The sequence below is a fragment of the Salvelinus fontinalis genome, chromosome 9 (genome assembly GCF_029448725.1).
Source record: "Salvelinus fontinalis isolate EN_2023a chromosome 9, ASM2944872v1, whole genome shotgun sequence".
Taxonomy (NCBI): Eukaryota; Metazoa; Chordata; class Actinopteri; order Salmoniformes; family Salmonidae; genus Salvelinus; species Salvelinus fontinalis.
Genome location: NC_074673.1, coordinates 27105174 through 27125587, shown reverse-complemented (window position 1 = coordinate 27125587; position 20414 = coordinate 27105174). Strand labels below are relative to the sequence as shown.

Genomic DNA, 20414 nt, shown 5'->3' with positions numbered 1-20414 from the left:
CACTTTAGCTGTACAGCGTTTTTGTAATGTTTCCCTGAGAAACAACCAGTTTCTGTCCTATTCAGCCAACCTGACCCCTCTGTAGCCCACGGAGGAGGTGAGTCAATGTATATGATTTGGAACAGACCAACTCCATTGCACCCCCCTCGTCTGAGACCGGGTCCAACAGACCAGATGGAAGAGCAGACATCTCAACTCACACCTTTTACTTAGTTTTAGAAGTATATCGTTCCCTGGCCTGCAGTGCAGTGTCTCTGAGGCTGGTTTGAGTGAGGCCTATCACATTAACACAAGCTGAAGTTGTTTAAAAGCATAGACAATACAGATGGTATTATAGACATAATCATTAATCGTCATCACTCCCCATTCATATTTGTAGTTCAAAATAATTCCCCAAAAAGTATTTATATGCTGGGTATCCTTGAGTGACCAACCCACAGGATTAGGTCTCGTTCAAATACTATCGGCTAACCCCAAAACTTAAAGATCCCTCATCACATCACCCGAGGGGGTCCGGAGGGATGCAAAAGAGCCCACCAGGGGCCTGGGAGGGGGGTGCTGCCATCACTGTGTGGCCCAGGTCCCATGGGGTGTTGGCGATACAGTAGGAATTAGAATATGAATAGATGCCCACATCTCTGGAGCCCAGTTCCCTGCCCCTCCAAGGTCATTCCATTTAGCAAGGCAGGATTATCCACACAGGCCAGTGGGCTCTTGGTTTAACCCTCGCTAGACCACAGCACAGACACTAGAGAAAGTCTGGATTTAACCCTCAGTAGACCGCAGCACAGACACTAGAGAAAGTCTGGATTTAACCCTCGCTAGACCACAGCACAGACACTAGAGGAAGTCTGGATTTAACCCTCGCTAGACCACAGCACAGACACTAGAGGAAGTCTGGATTTAACCCTCAGTAGACCACAGCACAGACACTAGAGAAAGTCTGGATTTAATCCTCGCTAGACCACAGCACAGACACTAGAGAAAGTCTGGATTTAACCCTCGTTAGACCACAGCACAGACACTAGAGAAAGTCTGGATTTAACCCTCAGTAGATCACAGCACAGACACTGGAGAAAGTCTGGATTTAACCCTCAGTAGACCACAGCACAGACACTAGAGAAAGTCTGGATGTAACCCTCAGTAGACCACAGCAAAGACACTGGAGAAAGTCTGGATTTAACCCTCGCTAGACCACAGCACAGACACTAGAGGAAGACTGGATTTAACCCTCAGTAGACCACAGCACAGACACTAGAGAAAGTCTGGATTTAACCCTCGCTAGACCACAGCACAGACACTAGAGAAAGTCTGGATTTAACCCTCGCTAGACCACAGCACAGACACTAGAGAAAGTCTGGATTTAACCCTCGCTAGACCACAGCACAGACACTAGAGAAAGTCTGGATTTAACCCTCGCTAGACCACAGCACAGACACTAGAGAAAGTCTGGATTTAACCCTCGCTAGACCACAGCACAGACACTAGAGAAAGTCTGGATTTAACCCTCGCTAGACCACAGCACAGACACTAGAGAAAGTCTGGATTTAACCCTCAGTAGACCACAGCACAGACACTAGAGAAAGTCTGGATTTAACCCTCGCTAGACCACAGCACAGACACTAGAGAAAGTCTGGATTTAACCCTCAGTAGACCACAGCACAGACACTAGAGAAAGTCTGGATTTAACCCTCGCTAGACCACAGCACAGACACTAGAGAAAGTCTGGATTTAACCCTCGCTAGACCACAGCACAGACACTAGAGAAAGTCTGGATTTAACCCTCGCTAGACCACAGCACAGACACTAGAGAAAGTCTGGATTTAACCCTCAGTAGACCACAGCACAGACACTAGAGAAAGTCTGGATTTAACCCTCGCTAGACCACAGCACAGACACTAGAGAAAGTCTGGATTTAACCCTCAGTAGACCACAGCACAGACACTGGAGAAAGAAAGTGTATGCTTTTCCCATGACGTTCACATCTGGTATGTCATTACATCATAGGGTTACAAGGGTACCTGGTTGAAGGGTACTCACCGTCCTCGCTGGTATGCGTCTCAGTGCCTCCCTCATTGTCCACCTCCTCTATGGCCCCATGCTCACTGTAGGGACTCTCACTGTGGGGGGAGAGAAGGTCAGAGGTCAGGTTTAGGGGTCAGAGATTATAGGTTGAGGTCAGACTACCATGGATACAATTGTAACCGCTACTCAATTTCATCCATCCTCAGCGTGTATCTTGTTTAAAGTGGATTCCCCCATTTGCATGCTTTCCTTCTTCGGCAATGATGTGACACTACTGGACTGGTGAAAGCAAATACCTGGTAGTAGTATGCACTCACATAGATATCATCTATCAAAGACTTTTAGTGTAGATCAGGGGTGTCAAACTCATTTTCCCCCACAGCCCGCATACAGTCTTCACCGAGGTCTGGAGGGCCGCTGTTAAAGGGGGCTGAACGCACAAATTCCGCATGTGTTCTTCTGTTGCTCATTAAGAAAAACAAGATTTGGGTCATGGGGGTGTGGTTCGATGTGGGTGTGCTATGTTCGCATATCTTACCCTGGCAGTTACTGTCGTTTGTCCCTCCTGAGTCACGGTAGCAACAACCTAGCCACTACCACTTCCTCAAAATATAAATCAATAAATCTGTAATTCATTTTGACGTCTTTGCAGAGCAGGTCTTAGTTGCGCAATTGTACATCAGGTATTTGGTGCGGTATTTTTGTACCCGCTACAAAAGTCAGTGAACTGCAGACAGAATAAAGTCAGCTGCTGCTGGCTGCACTCAGGACTGATTTCCGAGAACAAGTTCATCATCAGCAGGCTGGTAAACTAAAATCACTACTAGCTAGCTGGCTAAGTTTCATCTTTGTGTTTGTCAATGACGCTAGCTAGTAGTAGCTAGCAGGCACTTTGAGCAGGCAGGCCAGTTAGCTAAATCAGCTTATCAAGTCACTGTCGAGAGGCAACGTGTCGTCTTCGTTGCCGTTTTGTTTTTACAACTTTCTCACTATCTGTTACCAGAGTGTGCACCTGTCTGGCAGTGTTTCATAGCAAATCATGTTACAAAACAGGTTGCGGCAGGACAAAAGATGCTCGCAAATGGGTTTATCATTTTGTGCCAGTTGGGATGCAAGTGTGCATAATGTCAGTTGTCATTTTGGCCAAAACAGTAGCAGACTGGAGTGATCCCTATCAAACACATCAGGAAGTGGCCCCTGCATAAAGGGCTTAGGGTCCAAATAACATTGGCCACGTGTTGTCTTATGTAAACAAGTCAGTCAGAGCTCCTGCGTAATGGACAGGTCTGTCTCACTGACTTGACTTGAGATATTTTGAGATGCACCTACAGCCACATTGAGAGGCATCCACCGACTATTGGCAGCCACCGACTACCAAATAGAGGGCATCATCAGTATTCCCATGACACAGGCTGGGTGCTGTTTATCGGTTTTCAGACGTCCCTGGCATTAATGCCCCTGGGATGGAGAGACGACAACAAATCTTCTAGGTTTGATGTGGCTCGGTCAGGGATGGTGTCCTGATGGCTGTGACAGGTGATTATCTCTGGCAGAGCAAAGGCTTACACTCTCCCAAGGAACAGAGAGACAGACGTGCTCTTCAGAGGAAGAGACAGGCTCTCCTCACAGCTGTGGAGCCATCCTGCCAAACTTTACTTTGGTCTGTTAATGTAGTTCTATGTGATGCACTTCAGGTTATAAATAGTGTTTCCTTCCCAATCGTGATCGCTTCGGTCCATCTCATCTCATCAAGGCCAATATCTAAAGCATAGGAGTTGGCAAGACAGCACAAACAGATCTGGGACCAGGCTAGTGCTCTTCAGGGGAAGAGAACGATAAACTCTCCCTGCTCAGCTCCTCATAGCTGTGGAGCTAGCTGGCCCAGAGACGTTACTCTGCTCTGTTTTAACGTACTTTTACAAGCTGCATTACATGATGTTAAAATGGTCTCTTTTCTTCTGCGTCTGGGGTCATTATGGTGATCAATTCATTCAGTCTCATTTCGTCAAGGCAGATATCTAAAGGTCTGATACACAAAAGAGAGCTGTACCCTGTCATATTGTCTCACCACGGACACTTTAATAATTTAGCATAATTACCTGCATTAACTCTAACGACATATTGAGACAGCTGCAGCTCCCACTGCAGTGCAGACACACACATACTGGCAGCATGGAGTATTACGTCCCATATGAAGGGATATTTGGCTGCGAGCCTGAGCTATGATACATTCACAGGACAGGAATGAGAAAAACACCCCTACTGGCTCCCCAGCCAACACCTCAGTGAAGCTTGTCAAAATGACATCATTGCAAGTCGCCCGGATAGTTTCACTAATGAATAACCTCTGACTCCGTCGAAGGGCGACCCTGCTCAGTCAATCATCTCACAGGGTTCTCACAGGTCAGGGACCTTCTGCCAGAGAATTGAACACATCTATTGATACAATGAAGAAAAATCATGAAATGTCAGATGAATTGCTGTTTGGAAATTAAATGTTGATTCAAATGTATTCTTCTGTACATTTGTCACAAGGTGTTGCCCGGCACATGTTTAGCCACTGTCATACAAATTCTCATTTGTAGACATGGGAAGTCATGAAAAAGTTATGGAATTTATAAAGTGTCTAAATGCAAGAACCCTGACCAGTAGTCTCCGCCCGCCATGCCCTTCTCACACACCCTGCTCAAATCATTCAGCTCAATCGTTCAGCTCACCAGTTGCCTTTCTAGTAATTCTATTTCTATGTTCAGCTCACCAGTAGTCTTCCCCGGCCATGCATTTCTCGTAGACGGGCCCGTCCAGCTCCTTGGTGTCGGGGAAGATGATTTCGTGGTGGATGATGATGGTCTTGATGATCTCGTTGACGTGTGCCTGGCACAACACCTGATCCTCGATGTTGGGTGTGGGCATGAGGGTGGGGCCGAAGCAGATGGCCAGGTTATAGGGGTCCATCATGTTCTCATCGCTGTACTGGGACAGGCTGGGGGGCAGAGGGAGGACGGGGGAGAGGGAGCAAAGAGAGGGTGAGTGAGAGTGGTAGAGGGAGATAGACAGAGCGAGAGATAGGTGAGAGAGATAAAGGGTTTACACACAACAATCGACTTTACATTAAGTTAGCATAATCTCTTTAACAAGATAAAGCGGATAAACGTTGCACTTCTCAAACACAGAATGTTTATTTGATTGATTCTATCCTCTCACTGTCTGGATAGTGATCAATTCTCAAACATTTTTAATAACCTAACAGATCACACAACGGGATTATGCTCCTCTCTATCAGCTAAGCAGTAAAACAATGAGCGCATTTCAGGTGGAGTAAATTACTAAGGAGTAAATCTCTCCAGTCATCCATTAACCCCGGACATGTTAAATTTAACGCTAGCTTATTTTCTCTCTCTACATACAGTAACAAACAGGAGAAATGTACTGTACAATGATCTTAAAGGTGCAAGTTATTAGGGCTATTTGGTGATTGAGTAACATGTCCCCAAACAGTAAGCCAGTCAATGTGTGTTTTGTGCTTTCAAACCGTATATCAGACAATGAAGAGTCAGTGAACAAGCCTGGGTCATATTATTCATTAGGGCACGCAATGGAAAGCCATTCACAACAGGAAACCAAAATTTGCCAGGTAGTACCTCCCCCTTTCAGTACATTTTTTCAGTTTGATGCCTAATGAATATGACCCTGGAGTATGGTTGTTGAGGACTTACTGATTGAGAAAGGCAAAAAGGTAGCGCATCACGATGAGGATGGATCTGGGCACGGCGGTCAGGAGAATCTTACGGATGTACAGGGACCTTTCATACAGGTTCTCTATTCCTGGGGGGAGGGGAAGGAGATGGAGAGAGAGAGGGGGAGAGGGGGGGAAGGAGAGACAGAGAGAGGGGGAGAGGGGGGGAAGGAGAGAGAGAGAGGGGGGGAGAGGGGGGGAAGGAGAGAGAGAGAGAGAGGGGGGGAGAGGGGGGGAAGGAGATGGAGAGAGAGAGGGGGAGAGGGGGGGAAGGAGAGAGAGAGGGGGAGAGGGGGGGAAGGAGAGAGAGAGAGAGGGGGGGGAGAGGGGGGGAAGGAGATGGAGAGAGAGAGGGGGAGAGGGGGGGGAAGGAGAGAGAGAGAGAGGGGGAGAGGGGGGGAAGGAGATGGAGAGAGGGGGAGAGGGGGGGAAGGGGAGAGAGAGAGAGGGGGAGAGGGGGTGAAGGAGAGAGAGAGAGAGGGGGAGAGGGGGGGGAAGGAGAGTGGAGAGAGAGGGGGGAGAGGGGGGGAAGGAGATGGAGAGAGAGAGGGGGATAGGGGGGGAAGGAGAGAGAGAGAGAGGGGGGAGAGGGGGGGAAGGAGAGAGAGAGAGAGGGGGGGAGAGGGGGGGAAGGAGATGGAGAGAGAGAGGGGGAGAGGGGGGGAAGGAGATGGAGAGAGAGGGGGGGAGAGGGGGGAAGGAGAGAGAGAGAGAGGGGGGGAGAGGGGGGGAAGGAGATGGAGAGAGAGAGAGGGGGGAGAGGGGGGGAAGGAGAGAGAGAGAGAGGGGGAGAGGGGGAGGGGGAGAGAGGAGAGAGAGAGGGGGAGAGGGGGGAAGGGAGAGAGGAGGGGGGGAGAGGGGAGAGGGGGGGAGAGGGGAGAGGAGAGGGGGGAGAGGGGGGGGAGAGAGAGGGGGGGAGAGGAGAGAGGGGGAGGGGGGGAGGAGAGGAGAGAGGGGGGGAGAGGGGGGGAGGAGAGAGGGGGAGAGGGGGGGAAGGAGATGGAGAGAGAGAGGGGGGAGGGGGGAGGGATGGAGAGAGGGGAGAGGGGGGGAGGGAGGGGAGAGTGAGAGAGGGAGAGGGAGGGGGGAGGAGAGGGGGGGGGAGGGAGAGAGGGGGGAGAGGGGGGGGAGGAGAGTGGGGGAGGAGTGGGGAGGAGAGGGGGAGGGGGGAGAGGAGGGGAGAGAGGGGGGGAGAGGGGGGGGAGGAGAGGGGGAGAGGGGGGGAAGGGATGGGGAGAGAGGGGGGGAGAGTGGAGGGGAAGTGAGAGGGAGAGAGAGAGGGGGGGAGAGGGGGGGAAGGTGGGGGGTAGGAGAGGAGGGGGAGGAGGGGGGGGGAAGGGAGAGGGAGGAGAGAGGGGGGGGAGAGGGGGGGGATAGGAGAGATGGGAGAGAGGGGGGGAGAGGGGGGAAGGAGATGGGGGAGAGAGGGGGAGGGTGGATGGAGGTGGGTGTGGGGGGATGGAGTGGGAGGGGGGAGAGGGGGAGAGGGGTGGAGAGGAGATGGAGAGAGAGAGGGGGGAGAGGGGGGGAAGGAGATGGGGAGAGAGAGGGGGGGAGTAGGGGGGGAGGAGATGGGGGAGGAGAGGGGGGGGAGTGGGGAGAGGGGGGGAGAGGAGATGGGAGAGGGGAGGGAGAGGGGGGGAGAGGGGGGGGAAGGGGGTGGGAGGGAGAGTGTGGGGGGGAGTGGGGGGGAAGGAGATGGAGAGAGAGAGGGGGAGAGGGGGAAGGAGATGGAGAGAGAGGGGGGGAGAGGGGGGGAAGGAGATGGAGAGAGAGAGAGGGAGAGGGGGGAAGGAGAGAGAGAGAGAGGGGGAGAGGGGGGAAGGAGAGAGAGAAATGTTAGTACTATGGGGTTGTATTAAATCATTAGATATTACTCATCATCTAAATGTTAGTAGTACAGACCGAAGCTATTTAGACAATGCGGTTGAACCGTTTTTATCTTGATCTACATTTCTTATTAGTATGCACCTATCAATTTAAAATACCTGTATCCGAGGTGTGTTTATGTGTGTGTGTGTATTCACACAAGCGGGTGAACAGATCCGCCAAGAAGCCAACACACCCAGAGAACGTATCACTGTGATTTCTGTCACTGCGTCGTCCATGCTCTTCTCTAAAATGGGTCTGACCCGCCACTTTGCAGGGCTGCATATTTAATGAGAGTTATCCATCTGAATGTGACCACTTACTCATTGATACCGAGTGTGACTGCAGGCTGCAGCTATAAATAGCACAGCAGCATATTCAGGCCGAGGCCATTAGGATAGGTCACAAATTCTATAGCCTGGTTGAATCAGACTCAATGCTGCGCTCAATGGCGAGAGCAGTATCTGGAGCCCTCACCAAGTTAACCACTGATGAAGTTGTCTCAGAGCACAAAGCTGCTCCCAATAGCACTATGGATGCTAGCACTGTCCTTATAATTCCTGGGAAGAACCGTTATAAATATCATAGAAGACAATTGCACAGCTATAAATCACACCGGTATAAGTTCTGCTGTTTCCAGTTCTGTTGCTGCACTAAATATGGTAAGAATGTTACAGTCTTCTATCAGAGGGGAGAGCGAGCGTGTGTCTTCTTGAGATGTTTCAGAGCACAACGTTCTGATTAGAAGTGTCTGGACAAGAATGTCTGCTGAAGCACTAAAACATGTCCAGACCTCATACTGTTTCTCTATCTCCGGTCTCTCTCTAGTCAGCCAGAGAAAATGATCTTTGGCATTTTAAACTATTTTTGTCACTACTGCTATAATTATCAAGGACAAAGCATCTCACAAAACATCCCTTTGGTCTCATCTCAGAACGATCACAAATGGTGGAGCACTGATCTGTTTCACTCGAATCCGCCCAACTCCTCCGTTCCAAAGCAGCCCATTTCATTTTTTCATTGACGACAACGATGGCTGCCTGAAATAGTGCTGTCTCCGTGAAACGAGTTTGGGCCATCTAGGAGTTGGCTTTTGGGAATACTTGTGATGTTATTCATCTTACATGAGTACTTAACTCGGTTTCTTTCTGCATGGTTCCTGAACACTTTAGATGGATGCTATTTAAAGAACAGTCACCCCCCCCCCCCTCACAATCACCCCAGCCCACTCGTTGTGAATCCCAAATGAAAAGACCATAGACAGACTACACAGCCATTTGCAACTGTACAACAAAGACCAAGTTAAAGTTCAAATGCAGCACTGTCAAAAACACCGACAACGTTCTGTACCTAGATAAATGTGTTTACCCAGTGCCCAGTGAGCCAACCATTTAAAGTAAAGGTGATACTGTGCTAAGTATCTGGCTCATTCTGAAAGGAGTGGAGGGTTTTATTAATATGGAGACTGGTAAGTGCTGGTATGTGAAGCCTGAGAATGTAGACAACAGGGAATCCCCATCACTCACACACTGACTGCACAATGTAAACCAATGCCATATCTCTCGCTCACATACACACACAGAATCCCCCCCCCCCCCCCCCCCCCCCCCATTCTCACACACACCAAAGGCATTACAGCAAACGTTGTGTACAGTACGTGACCCACAGTAGCCAGTCCATTGTACTTGAACAACAGTGGCTACTCCACTAGTCCCCCCCCAAAGCCCCCACATGACATCTTATAAAATGTCAGAGCGAGTCCCACAAAGAGCGGACTGAACTATGCAAGACCGTGTCACACTGCCGTTACAGTAAGAGAACAACATGGCCGTCTGTGACAGAGTAGTGAACTCGTCACTGTATGGTTTGATGTAAACACTACTGTAGTTGTGCTTTTATACTTTTCATTACCCAACACCAGGCTGTATGGTGAGCTTTGTGTCCTAGCTCACCACATGAATGCTCTAGTCAGTGGAGAAGACAGTCAACAACACAAAGTGGTACTATTCACCTCCAAGCACAAAGACGGGATAACACAATGCTACTGATGAACACACCACAGAAGAGTAAGTAGTAGCTATGATGTTTTTTCATGATTTCCCCATAGTGGGACATTAAGAGTTGACCTGTGGAGGGTATGTGAACACCAACTAATGACTTACATGGCTCCTAGAGGGCATGTAAGTCCCAATGTATACACTTCCATTGAATATGAAGACATTAAGTTCAACTTTGCACATTTGCCCATAATATGTGTGGGTGTGCGCGCGTCTGTGTGTTTGTACATGCTTGCGTGTGTTTATTATAATGTAGCACCCCCAGCTGTGCTGGTCCAGGGACAACGTCAAGCAGAGGTACTTACTGACGCAGGAGAGGAGGTCATTAAATCTTTCCTTGGGCAAGAGGGATTTCTCCAGGCCCCGGAAGTAGAGTTTAAGAACCCCGGCAACCGAGTTGATGTCGTGGTTATTCTCTTCATCTGTCAATGGGTCGTTACCTGGGAGATCGAGAAGTGTATGTGAGGGTGTTGTATGCAGGCAATCATTACATTTCCCCTGACTAGAAGGAAGTTTGAAACTTACAAACAAGCAGTGCCCATTTGACCAGGGTACATTGTAAACATATCTATGTTTCTGCTTCTTTCATTAGCTTAAGTTCTTTCCAGTGTCAACTAATTATCTCAAAACAGAAAATTAACTAGCAATTAAGCAAAGTCATAGTCTACAGCTCAAATGAACTATATCATTGATTTCCTGTGTTTGCTTTCCCTTCTGTCCCTATGTGCTGCAATCCACTGATGGTATCAAATGTGTGAAGTGTAATTTGACTGACTGAACTGTCAATCCTGGACAGTATAAAAGTATTGGGCTGACTGTACAATAATATGTTAACATCCTACAGTACCTTACAGTAACATAACATCCTACAGTACCTTACAGTAACATAACATCCTACAGTACCTTACAGTAACATAACATCCTACAGTACCTTACATAACATCCTACAGTACCTTACATAACATCCTACAGTACCTTACAGTAACATCCTACAGTACCTTACAGTAACATCCTACAGTACCTTACATAACATCCTACAGTACCTTACATAACATCCTACAGTACCTTACAGTAACATCCTACAGTACCTTACAGTAACATCCTACAGTACCTTACATAACATCCTACAGTACCTTACATAACATCCTACAGTACCTTACATAACATCCTACAGTACCTTACAGTAACATAACATCCTACAGTACCTTACAGTAACATAACATCCTACAGTACCTTACATAACATCCTACAGTACCTTACATAACATCCTACAGTACCTTACATAACATCCTACAGTACCTTACATAACATCCTACAGTACCTTACAGTAACAGAACATCCTACAGTACCTTACATAACATCCTACAGTACCTTACAGTAACATCCTACAGTACCTTACAGTAACATAACATCCTACAGTACCTTACAGTAACATAACATCCTACAGTACCTTACAGTAACATAACATCCTACAGTACCTTACAGTAACAGAACATCCTACAGTACCTTACAGTAACAGAACATCCTACAGTACCTTACAGTAACATAACATCCTACAGTACCTTACAGTAACATAACATCCTACAGTACCTTACATAACATCCTACAGTACCAGAACATCCTACAGTACCTTACATAACATCCTACAGTAACATAACATCCTACAGTACCTTACATAACATCCTACAGTACCTTACATAACATCCTACAGTACCTTACATAACATCCTACAGTACCTTACAGTAACATCCTACTGTACCTTACATAACATCCTACAGTACCTTACATAACATCCTACAGTACCTTACATAACATCCTACAGTACCTTACATAACATCCTACAGTACCTTACAGTAACATCCTACTGTACCTTACATAACATCCTACAGTACCTTACATAACATCCTACAGTACCTTACATAACATCCTACAGTACCTTACAGTAACAGAACATCCTACAGTACCTTACAGTAACATAACATCCTACAGTACCTTACAGTAACAGAACATCCTACAGTACCTTACATAACATCCTACAGTACCTTACATAACATCCTACAGTACCTTACATAACATCCTACAGTACCTTACATAACATCCTACAGTACCTTACAGTAACAGAACATCCTACAGTACCTTACATAACATCCTACAGTACCTTACAGTAACATCCTACAGTACCTTACAGTAACATCCTACAGTACCTTACATAACATCCTACAGTACCTTACATAACATCCTACAGTACCTTACATAACATCCTACAGTACCTTACAGTAACATAACATCCTACAGTACCTTACAGTAACATAACATCCTACAGTACCTTACATAACATCCTACAGTACCTTACATAACATCCTACAGTACCTTACATAACATCCTACAGTACCTTACATAACATCCTACAGTACCTTACATAACATCCTACAGTACCTTACAGTAACAGAACATCCTACAGTACCTTACATAACATCCTACAGTACCTTACAGTAACATCCTACAGTACCTTACAGTAACATAACATCCTACAGTACCTTACAGTAACATAACATCCTACAGTACCTTACAGTAACATAACATCCTACAGTACCTTACAGTAACATAACATCCTACAGTACCTTACAGTAACAGAACATCCTACAGTACCTTACAGTAACATAACATCCTACAGTACCTTACAGTAACATAACATCCTACAGTACCTTACATAACATCCTACAGTACCTTACATAACATCCTACAGTACCTTACAGTAACATCCTACAGTACCTTACAGTAACATCCTACAGTACCTTACAGTAACATCCTACAGTACCTTACATAACATCCTACAGTACCTTACATAACATCCTACAGTACCTTACATAACATCCTACAGTACCTTACATAACATCCTACAGTACCTTACAGTAACATAACATCCTACAGTACCTTACATAACATCCTACAGTACCTTACATAACATCCTACAGTACCTTACATAACATCCTACAGTACCTTACATAACATCCTACAGTACCTTACATAACATCCTACAGTAACAGAACATCCTACAGTACCTTACATAACATCCTACAGTAACATAACATCCTACAGTACCTTACATAACATCCTACAGTACCTTACATAACATCCTACAGTACCTTACATAACATCCTACAGTACCTTACAGTAACATCCTACTGTACCTTACATAACATCCTACAGTACCTTACATAACATCCTACAGTACCTTACATAACATCCTACAGTACCTTACATAACATCCTACAGTACCTTACAGTAACATCCTACTGTACCTTACATAACATCCTACAGTACCTTACATAACATCCTACAGTACCTTACATAACATCCTACAGTACCTTACAGTAACAGAACATCCTACAGTACCTTACAGTAACATAACATCCTACAGTACCTTACAGTAACAGAACATCCTACAGTACCTTACATAACATCCTACAGTACCTTACATAACATCCTACAGTACCTTACATAACATCCTACAGTACCTTACATAACATCCTACAGTACCTTACAGTAACAGAACATCCTACAGTACCTTACATAACATCCTACAGTACCTTACATAACATCCTACAGTACCTTACAGTAACATCCTACAGTACCTTACAGTAACATCCGACAGTACCTTACATAACACCCTACAGTACCTTACATAACATCCTACAGTACCTTACATAACATCCTACAGTACCTTACAGTAACATCCTACAGTACCTTACATAACATCCTACAGTACCTTACAGTAACATCCTACAGTACCTTACAGTAACATTCTACAGTACCTTACAGTAACATAACATCCTACAGTACCTTACATAACATCCTACAGTACCTTACAGTAACATCCTACAGTACCTTACAGTAACATCCTACAGTACCTTACAGTAACATAACACCCTACAGGGTTGTGGGAATTGAACCCACAACCCTGGCGTTGCAAGCGCCATGCTCTACCAACTGAGCCACACGGGACCACATCCTACAGTACCTCTCTCGAATGAGTTCTTGATGTCATTGATTTCCATCTGAGACCCGGACACACGGAATATCCCTTGATGTTGAAGGCCTGCAGGGAACAAAGAATGGCAGAGGGGAGAGAGAAGTACAGACTCGAGAGAGAGAGAGGTGAAACAGAAAGGTAGACACACACGTTTAGTCCATTGTGACAGGCAGCCATTATAAAAGACCACCAGTGCAAAAAGAAAAGACAGTTTAAGTCCCAACTAAAGGCCACATCCCATTCCTCTTGCCCTTCAGTTTCCCAATTAAAGATAATTAATGAGGGAGAGAGACCGCAACCAAGTCTTACTAAAGTGCCCTCCAGCCAGGATTAGCATTTAATAAGGAGAGAGGTCAGTTCCTAACTTAATTAGTCAGGGTCTTCCCCGCTAGAGACGGCTGCCCCAGTAAGACGTCGCAGGTGTCCGCAAAACACAGAGAGGTCATTAGCGTCACGCCTTCAAAAACTTAAGCCGACGTGTTTTGTTGGAGTTTTATTAATGCGTCTCACAGTGATAGTCTAACTAACCTATTTGACAGTGTGCGTGAAGGGAGTGTGTGTGTGTGTGTGTTGCATCCCATTGGCTGCATGGACCGATGCTGTAAACAAGATGCATCTGCATAGTCTTTCCCATGACTGTGACTAAAATGGAACGGATTTTAACGCGGACACGGGAAGAATGGAAACACACAGACAATTAACACTGAAATTGCCGCAATGTTACCCTTGACCAGGGGAGAAGATTTAGCACCACACAGTCATTTTGGACTGTTACACTTAATTGGCCTGCAAGAGCTGAGAAAAGGAGAGAAAATCATAGCTGTCGCAAAACAAATACAAGTAATAGATGGATGACCAGCTCACCATAGAGATTGATGAATCGAACACAGCTCTCCACCACACGGGGAATAGCTTGTCCAGAGTCCTTCACAATGAGAGGAAGGACATGTCATATTAACAGACGGCTCATTCTGACCTCAAATACATTATATCATTCAGTCTTTACATGCTTATTCGTTTCAAAATGCATGCCTCCATTATTATACTGAATGGGTGAAGGGAGAAATGACCGGTGACATTTTACTGTAGCCACCCTTATGTATGCATTCATAAAGCCTTTATAATAACTAAATATGATAATATAACATCTGCCATATGCATATAAGGGACTACAGTAAAGTGTTACCAATGATCATACTGAAGGTCTACAGAGACAGACTAAAGTTTTGCAGCTGCAGAACCATTCATGCCCAGTCCAGTCTCTCACAATGCCTCAATGATTTTTATAGATCACAAGATCTACCGTAGTGACTCATTGACTACGTTGACAGGCCCGTGCAAAGGGTTTCTCTTAGCCAATACAACTCAATGGGGCTTCAGTGGTACTAAACATGGCCACTTTTTCTTGTTTTATTGTGTTACGTCAACACTTGAGAGCACACTTGGGACACTGATAAGGGATGTGAGGTTATGTAACAGAGCCACTACCACACACTCCATATGGAGTGGAGAGAGAGGAGGAAGAGTGAGAAAAGAGGAGAGTGAGAGAGGAGCTGTCCCTTTACAGAGAACACATTCCTCCCTCCCTCAGTAGAAGGGTACAAGAGCTGCACTCCAGAGTACACTTGGCCGAAGTACCAGCTGCTAGCTCCCTGCTGAGGCAGAGAACTCTTACATGCTTCTAATAATGTTGTGGATCGGTTTTCACCCAGGGGGAGTAGACACATGGCCCTAAACACATCAACCATGCCGGGATTCCAGGAACCACCGGGTACCAATGTTCTATAGCTGAGGACTAAGCAAGACAGACTATGTTGGGAGGAATTCAATATCTGTCAATGTAAATGTTGCAAGGTCTGAAATAAGTGTTGGGAATTCTACGAATTTTACAATGTAATCTAAACCAAATTGTAAGTATAGGGTACATTTTCAATTAATAGGGTACAGTTCAAATTGTACTTCATAATCCAGTTGTAACCCTGGCACAGGAATATATGAATAACAATGTCAATAAAATGACATCTATAGATGTGAGCACTTCAGTCTGTCAGAGCAAACCTCCAGGGAGTTAGTATTGCACATCAACACAAACGGGTGAAAGATTATCACAGACAGGAAGTGGAGGGCATGTTCGGGGCAGAAAAAGAGAGACAGACAGAGATAGGAAGTCAGCATAGACAGTAAGACTGTGACAATACCAGTATCGCAATATTTTTTCTATGGCAAAAATGAAAACACAAAGCAGACCAAACTATTGTATGTAAAATATTGTGTGTAATAGCTTGCAAAATAAATAAATGTGCCTCTGGATGACAACATAATGATGTTTGTTTCCAACATTAGGGAGGTATTCCTAAAGAAGTTAAACCCGCTTCGTGTTTTGTTTCCTTGCCACGATACTAACGAGTATGGCAATACTGTTATCACCCCGGCCCTGACAGACAGACAGGTAGCAGTAGGGACGGGTCCCTCTCCACTCCACAGTGTCTCCACTCTACCTGGTGTCTGGCGTGCGAGTTCCGTCGTCCGCGGCTACGAGGAAGCGTAGAAGGAAGCAGAGAGAGCGAGAAAGAGGTGAAACCCAGATTAAATCACCACAGCAGCCAGCTACAGTACCAAAGCCCAGCCCTCACCCCCCACACACTGAGAACAGAGCTGGCGTCAAACGCAGGGGAAGCAGCAGGGCATTGTGGGGAGGTGGTGGATTCCTTATCGCTCTGGCCACCATCCCCTGGCTGTCACATATATCCTGCTGACAATGGCTGCTTTCATACCAGCCAGAGAAGAGAGAGAAGGAAGAGAGAGAAATAGGGAGGAATACCAATGCCCTAGCTGACATCAGTGACTCGGGGGAAAGATGGAGACAAACATCTTCCCTCCATCCCGTCCTCCTTCCCCCCACCCTCCCCCTTCATCCCCCTCCACTGTGCTAGTGTGCCCTCTGCTCTGCCATCATACCTCCTTCCCTGGACGCACTCTGTCAGTAGCAATGCCGCCCCTGTGCTTCCCCAACGTTTGAGACTACAGAGAGAAACGAAAAGATAAAATCCCTGACTGGTGTGGTCAGCCTAATGATCGAACCCCAGGAAAAAGACAAAGTGTGAGTGGTTGAGTTACGGTCATTATTATGGAAACGGTCGGGGAGACGGTCGGTAGCAGTCCAAGGCCAGACTTGACCAGTACCTTGACAAAGGACTCCAGATTGCCATTAAACAACTTAACGTTAAAGACCGAGCGGGGCCTAGCCCTCCTATTTGTGCCACTGTGAGGTTTGGGCGGCACATTGGGAGGCCTGGAAAATGGAGACTGTGTTAGAGAAATCTCCCACCATGAACATACACAGTTTGTCTGAACTCACCAATGTCCGAGGTAAAAAAATCTGACATCTGAGATTTCAGACAAACTACGCACGCAAATGTGAACAATCCTAAACTATCACACAAAAGTGACTTCTTGTGTTGTGAAGTCGTGTATGGTGTCACCCAGCCTGTCCTGTGAGTTTGAGTGTTAGTCGTGAGATGACGCTGGGCCCGAATCCTGATACCCCCACTAGTCTGTCACCATCTCCTAGAGAGAGATTATTAGATGGAGGGTTTGATATCCCCACTAGTCTGTCACCATCTCCTAGAGAGAGATTATTAGATGGTTTGATATCCCCACTAGTCTGTCACCATCTCCTAGAGAGATTATTAGATGGTTTGATATCCCCATTAGTCTGTCACTATCTCCGAGAGAGAGATTATTAGATGGTTTGATATCCCCATTAGTCTGTCACCATCTCCGAGAGAGATTATTAGATAGAGGGTTTGATATCCCCATTAGTCTGTCACCATCTCCTAGAGAGAGATTATTAGATAGAGGGTTTGATATCCCCACTAGTCTGTAACCATCTCCGAGAGAGAGATTATTAGATGGAGGGTTTGATATCCCCATTAGTCTGTCACCATCTCCTAGAGAGAGATTATTAGAGGGTTTGATATCCCCACTAGTCTGTCACCATCTCCTAGAGAGAGATTATTAGATGGTTTGATATCCCCACTAGTCTGTAACCATCTCCGAGAGAGAGATTATTAGATGGAGGGTTTGATATCCCCATTAGTCTGTCACCATCTCCTAGAGAGAGATTATTAGATGGTTTGATATCCCCACTAGTCTGTCACCATCTCCTAGAGAGAGATTATTAGATGGTTTGATATCCCCATTAGTCTGTCACCTTCACCTAGAGAGAGATTATTAGATGGTTTGATATCCCCACTAGTCTGTCACCATCTCCTAGAGAGAGATTATTAGATGGTTTGATATCCCCACTTGTCTGTAACCATCTCCGAGAGAGAGATTATTAGATGGAGGGTTTGATATCCCCATTAGTCTGTCACCATCTCCTAGAGAGAGATTATTAGATGGTTTGATATCCCCATTAGTCTGTCACCTTCACCTAGAGAGAGATTATTAGATGGTTTGATATCCCCACTAGTCTGTCACCATCTCCTAGAGAGATTATTAGATGGTTTGATATCCCCACTAGTCTGTAACCATCTCCGAGAGAGAGATTATTAGATGGAGGGTTTGATATCCCCACTAGTCTGTCACCATCTCCTAGAGAGAGATTATTAGATAGAGGGTTTGATATCCCCATTAGTCTGTCACCATCTCCTAGAGAGAGATTATTAGATGGTTTGATATCCCCACTAGACTGTCACCATCTCCTAGAGAGAGATTATTAGATGGAGGGTTTGATATCCCCATTAGTCTGTCACCATCTCCTAGAGAGAGATTATTAGATGGAGGGTTTGATATCCCCACTAGTCTGTCACCATCTCCTAGAGAGAGATTATTAGATGGTTTGATATCCCCATTAGTCTGTCACCATCTCCGAGAGAGAGATTATTAGATGGTTTGATATCCCCATTAGTCTGTCACCATCGCCGAGAGAGAGATTATTAGATGGAGGGTTTGATATCCCCACTAGTCTGTCACCATCTCCTAGAGAGAGATTATTAGATGGTTTGATATCCCCACTAGTCTGTCACCATCTCCTAGAGAGAGATTATTAGATGGTTTGATATCCCCATTAGTCTGTCACCATCTCCGAGAGAGAGATTATTAGATGGTTTGATATCCCCATTAGTCTGTCACCATCTCCGAGAGAGAGATTATTAGATAGAGGGTTTGATATCCCCATTAGTCTGTCACCATCTCCTAGAGAGAGATTATTAGATAGAGGGTTTGATATCCCCACTAGTCTGTAACCATCTCCGAGAGAGAGATTATTAGATGGAGGGTTTGATATCCCCATTAGTCTGTCACCATCTCCTAGAGAGAGATTATTAGATGGTTTGATATCCCCACTAGTCTGTCACCATCTCCTAGAGAGAGATTATTAGATGGTTTGATATCCCCACTAGTCTGTCACCATCTCCGAGAGAGAGATTATTAGATGGAGGGTTTGATATCCCCATTAGTCTGTCACCATCTCCTAGAGAGAGATTATTAGATGGTTTGATATCCCCATTAGTCTATCACCTTCTCCTAGAGAGAGGTTATTAGATGGTTTGATATCCCCACTAGTCTGTCACCATCTCCTAGAGAGATTATTAGATGGTTTGATATCCCCACTAGTCTGTAACCATCTCCTAGAGAGAGAGATTATTAGATGGAGGGTTTGATATCCCCATTAGTCTGTCACCATCTCCTAGAGAGAGATTATTAGAGGGTTTGATATCCCCACTAGTCTGTCACCATCTCCTAGAGAGAGATTATTAGATGGTTTGATATCCCCATTAGTCTGTCACCTTCTCCTAGAGAGAGATTATTAGATGGTTTGATATCCCCATTAGTCTGTCACCATCTCCTAGAGAGAGATTATTAGAGGGTTTGATATCCCCACTAGTCTGTCACCATCTCCTAGAGAGAGATTATTAGATGGTTTGATATCCCCATTAGTCTGTCACCTTCACCTAGAGAGAGATTATTAGATGGTTTGATATCCCCACTAGTCTGTCACCATCTCCTAGAGAGATTATTAGATGGTTTGATATCCCCACTAGTCTGTAACCATCTCCGAGAGAGAGATTATTAGATGGAGGGTTTGATATCCCCATTAGTCTGTCACCATCTCCTAGAGAGAGATTATTAGATGGTTTGATATCCCCATTAGTCTGTCACCATCTCCTAGAGAGAGATTATTAGATAGAGGGTTTGATATCCCCATTAGTCTGTCACCATCTCCTAGAGAGAGATTATTAGATGGTTTGATATCCCCACTAGACTGTCACCATCTCCTAGAGAGAGATTATTAGATAGAGGGTTTGATATCCACACTAGTCTGTCACCATCTCCTGGAGAGAGATTATTAGATGGTTTGATATCCCCATTAGTCTGTCACCATCTCCTAGAGAGAGATTATTAGATAGATGGTTTGATATCCCCACTAGACTGTCACCATCTCCTAGAGAGAGATTATTAGATGGAGGGTTTGATATCCCCATTAGTCTATCACGATCTCCTAGAGAGAGATTATTAGATGGAGGGTTTGATATCCCCACTAGTCTGCCACCATCTCCTAGAGAGAGATTATTAGATGGAGGGTTTGATATCCCCATTAGTCTGTCACCATCTCCTAGAGAGAGATTATTAGATAGAGGTTTGATATCCCCATTAGTCTGTCACCATCTCCTAGAGAGAGATTATTAGA

At 45.6% G+C, this 20414-nt stretch overlaps 1 protein-coding gene across 5 annotated transcripts in view; it reads right to left on the bottom strand.

Annotated features, from left to right (window-relative positions):
* LOC129862363 (SLIT-ROBO Rho GTPase-activating protein 1-like) overlaps window positions 1–20414 on the bottom strand; it is a 178781-nt gene that overhangs the window by 24842 nt on the left and 133525 nt on the right. For 3 of the 5 annotated variants that reach the window (XM_055933912.1, XM_055933913.1, XM_055933916.1), the window contains exons 12-18: window positions 16904–17012; window positions 14585–14645; window positions 13709–13786; window positions 9993–10127; window positions 5742–5850; window positions 4784–5008; window positions 2041–2120 (exon numbers count right to left, since the gene is read on the bottom strand). In XM_055933912.1, coding sequence (XP_055789887.1) covers window positions 2041–2120; window positions 4784–5008; window positions 5742–5850; window positions 9993–10127; window positions 13709–13786; window positions 14585–14645; window positions 16904–17012 — 797 coding nt within the window. Of the gene's footprint in view, window positions 1–2040; window positions 2121–4783; window positions 5009–5741; window positions 5851–9992; window positions 10128–13708; window positions 13787–14584; window positions 14646–16218; window positions 16253–16903; window positions 17013–20414 lie in introns of all 5 variants that reach the window. The other 2 variants (XM_055933914.1, XM_055933915.1) reach the window with 1 other exon arrangement.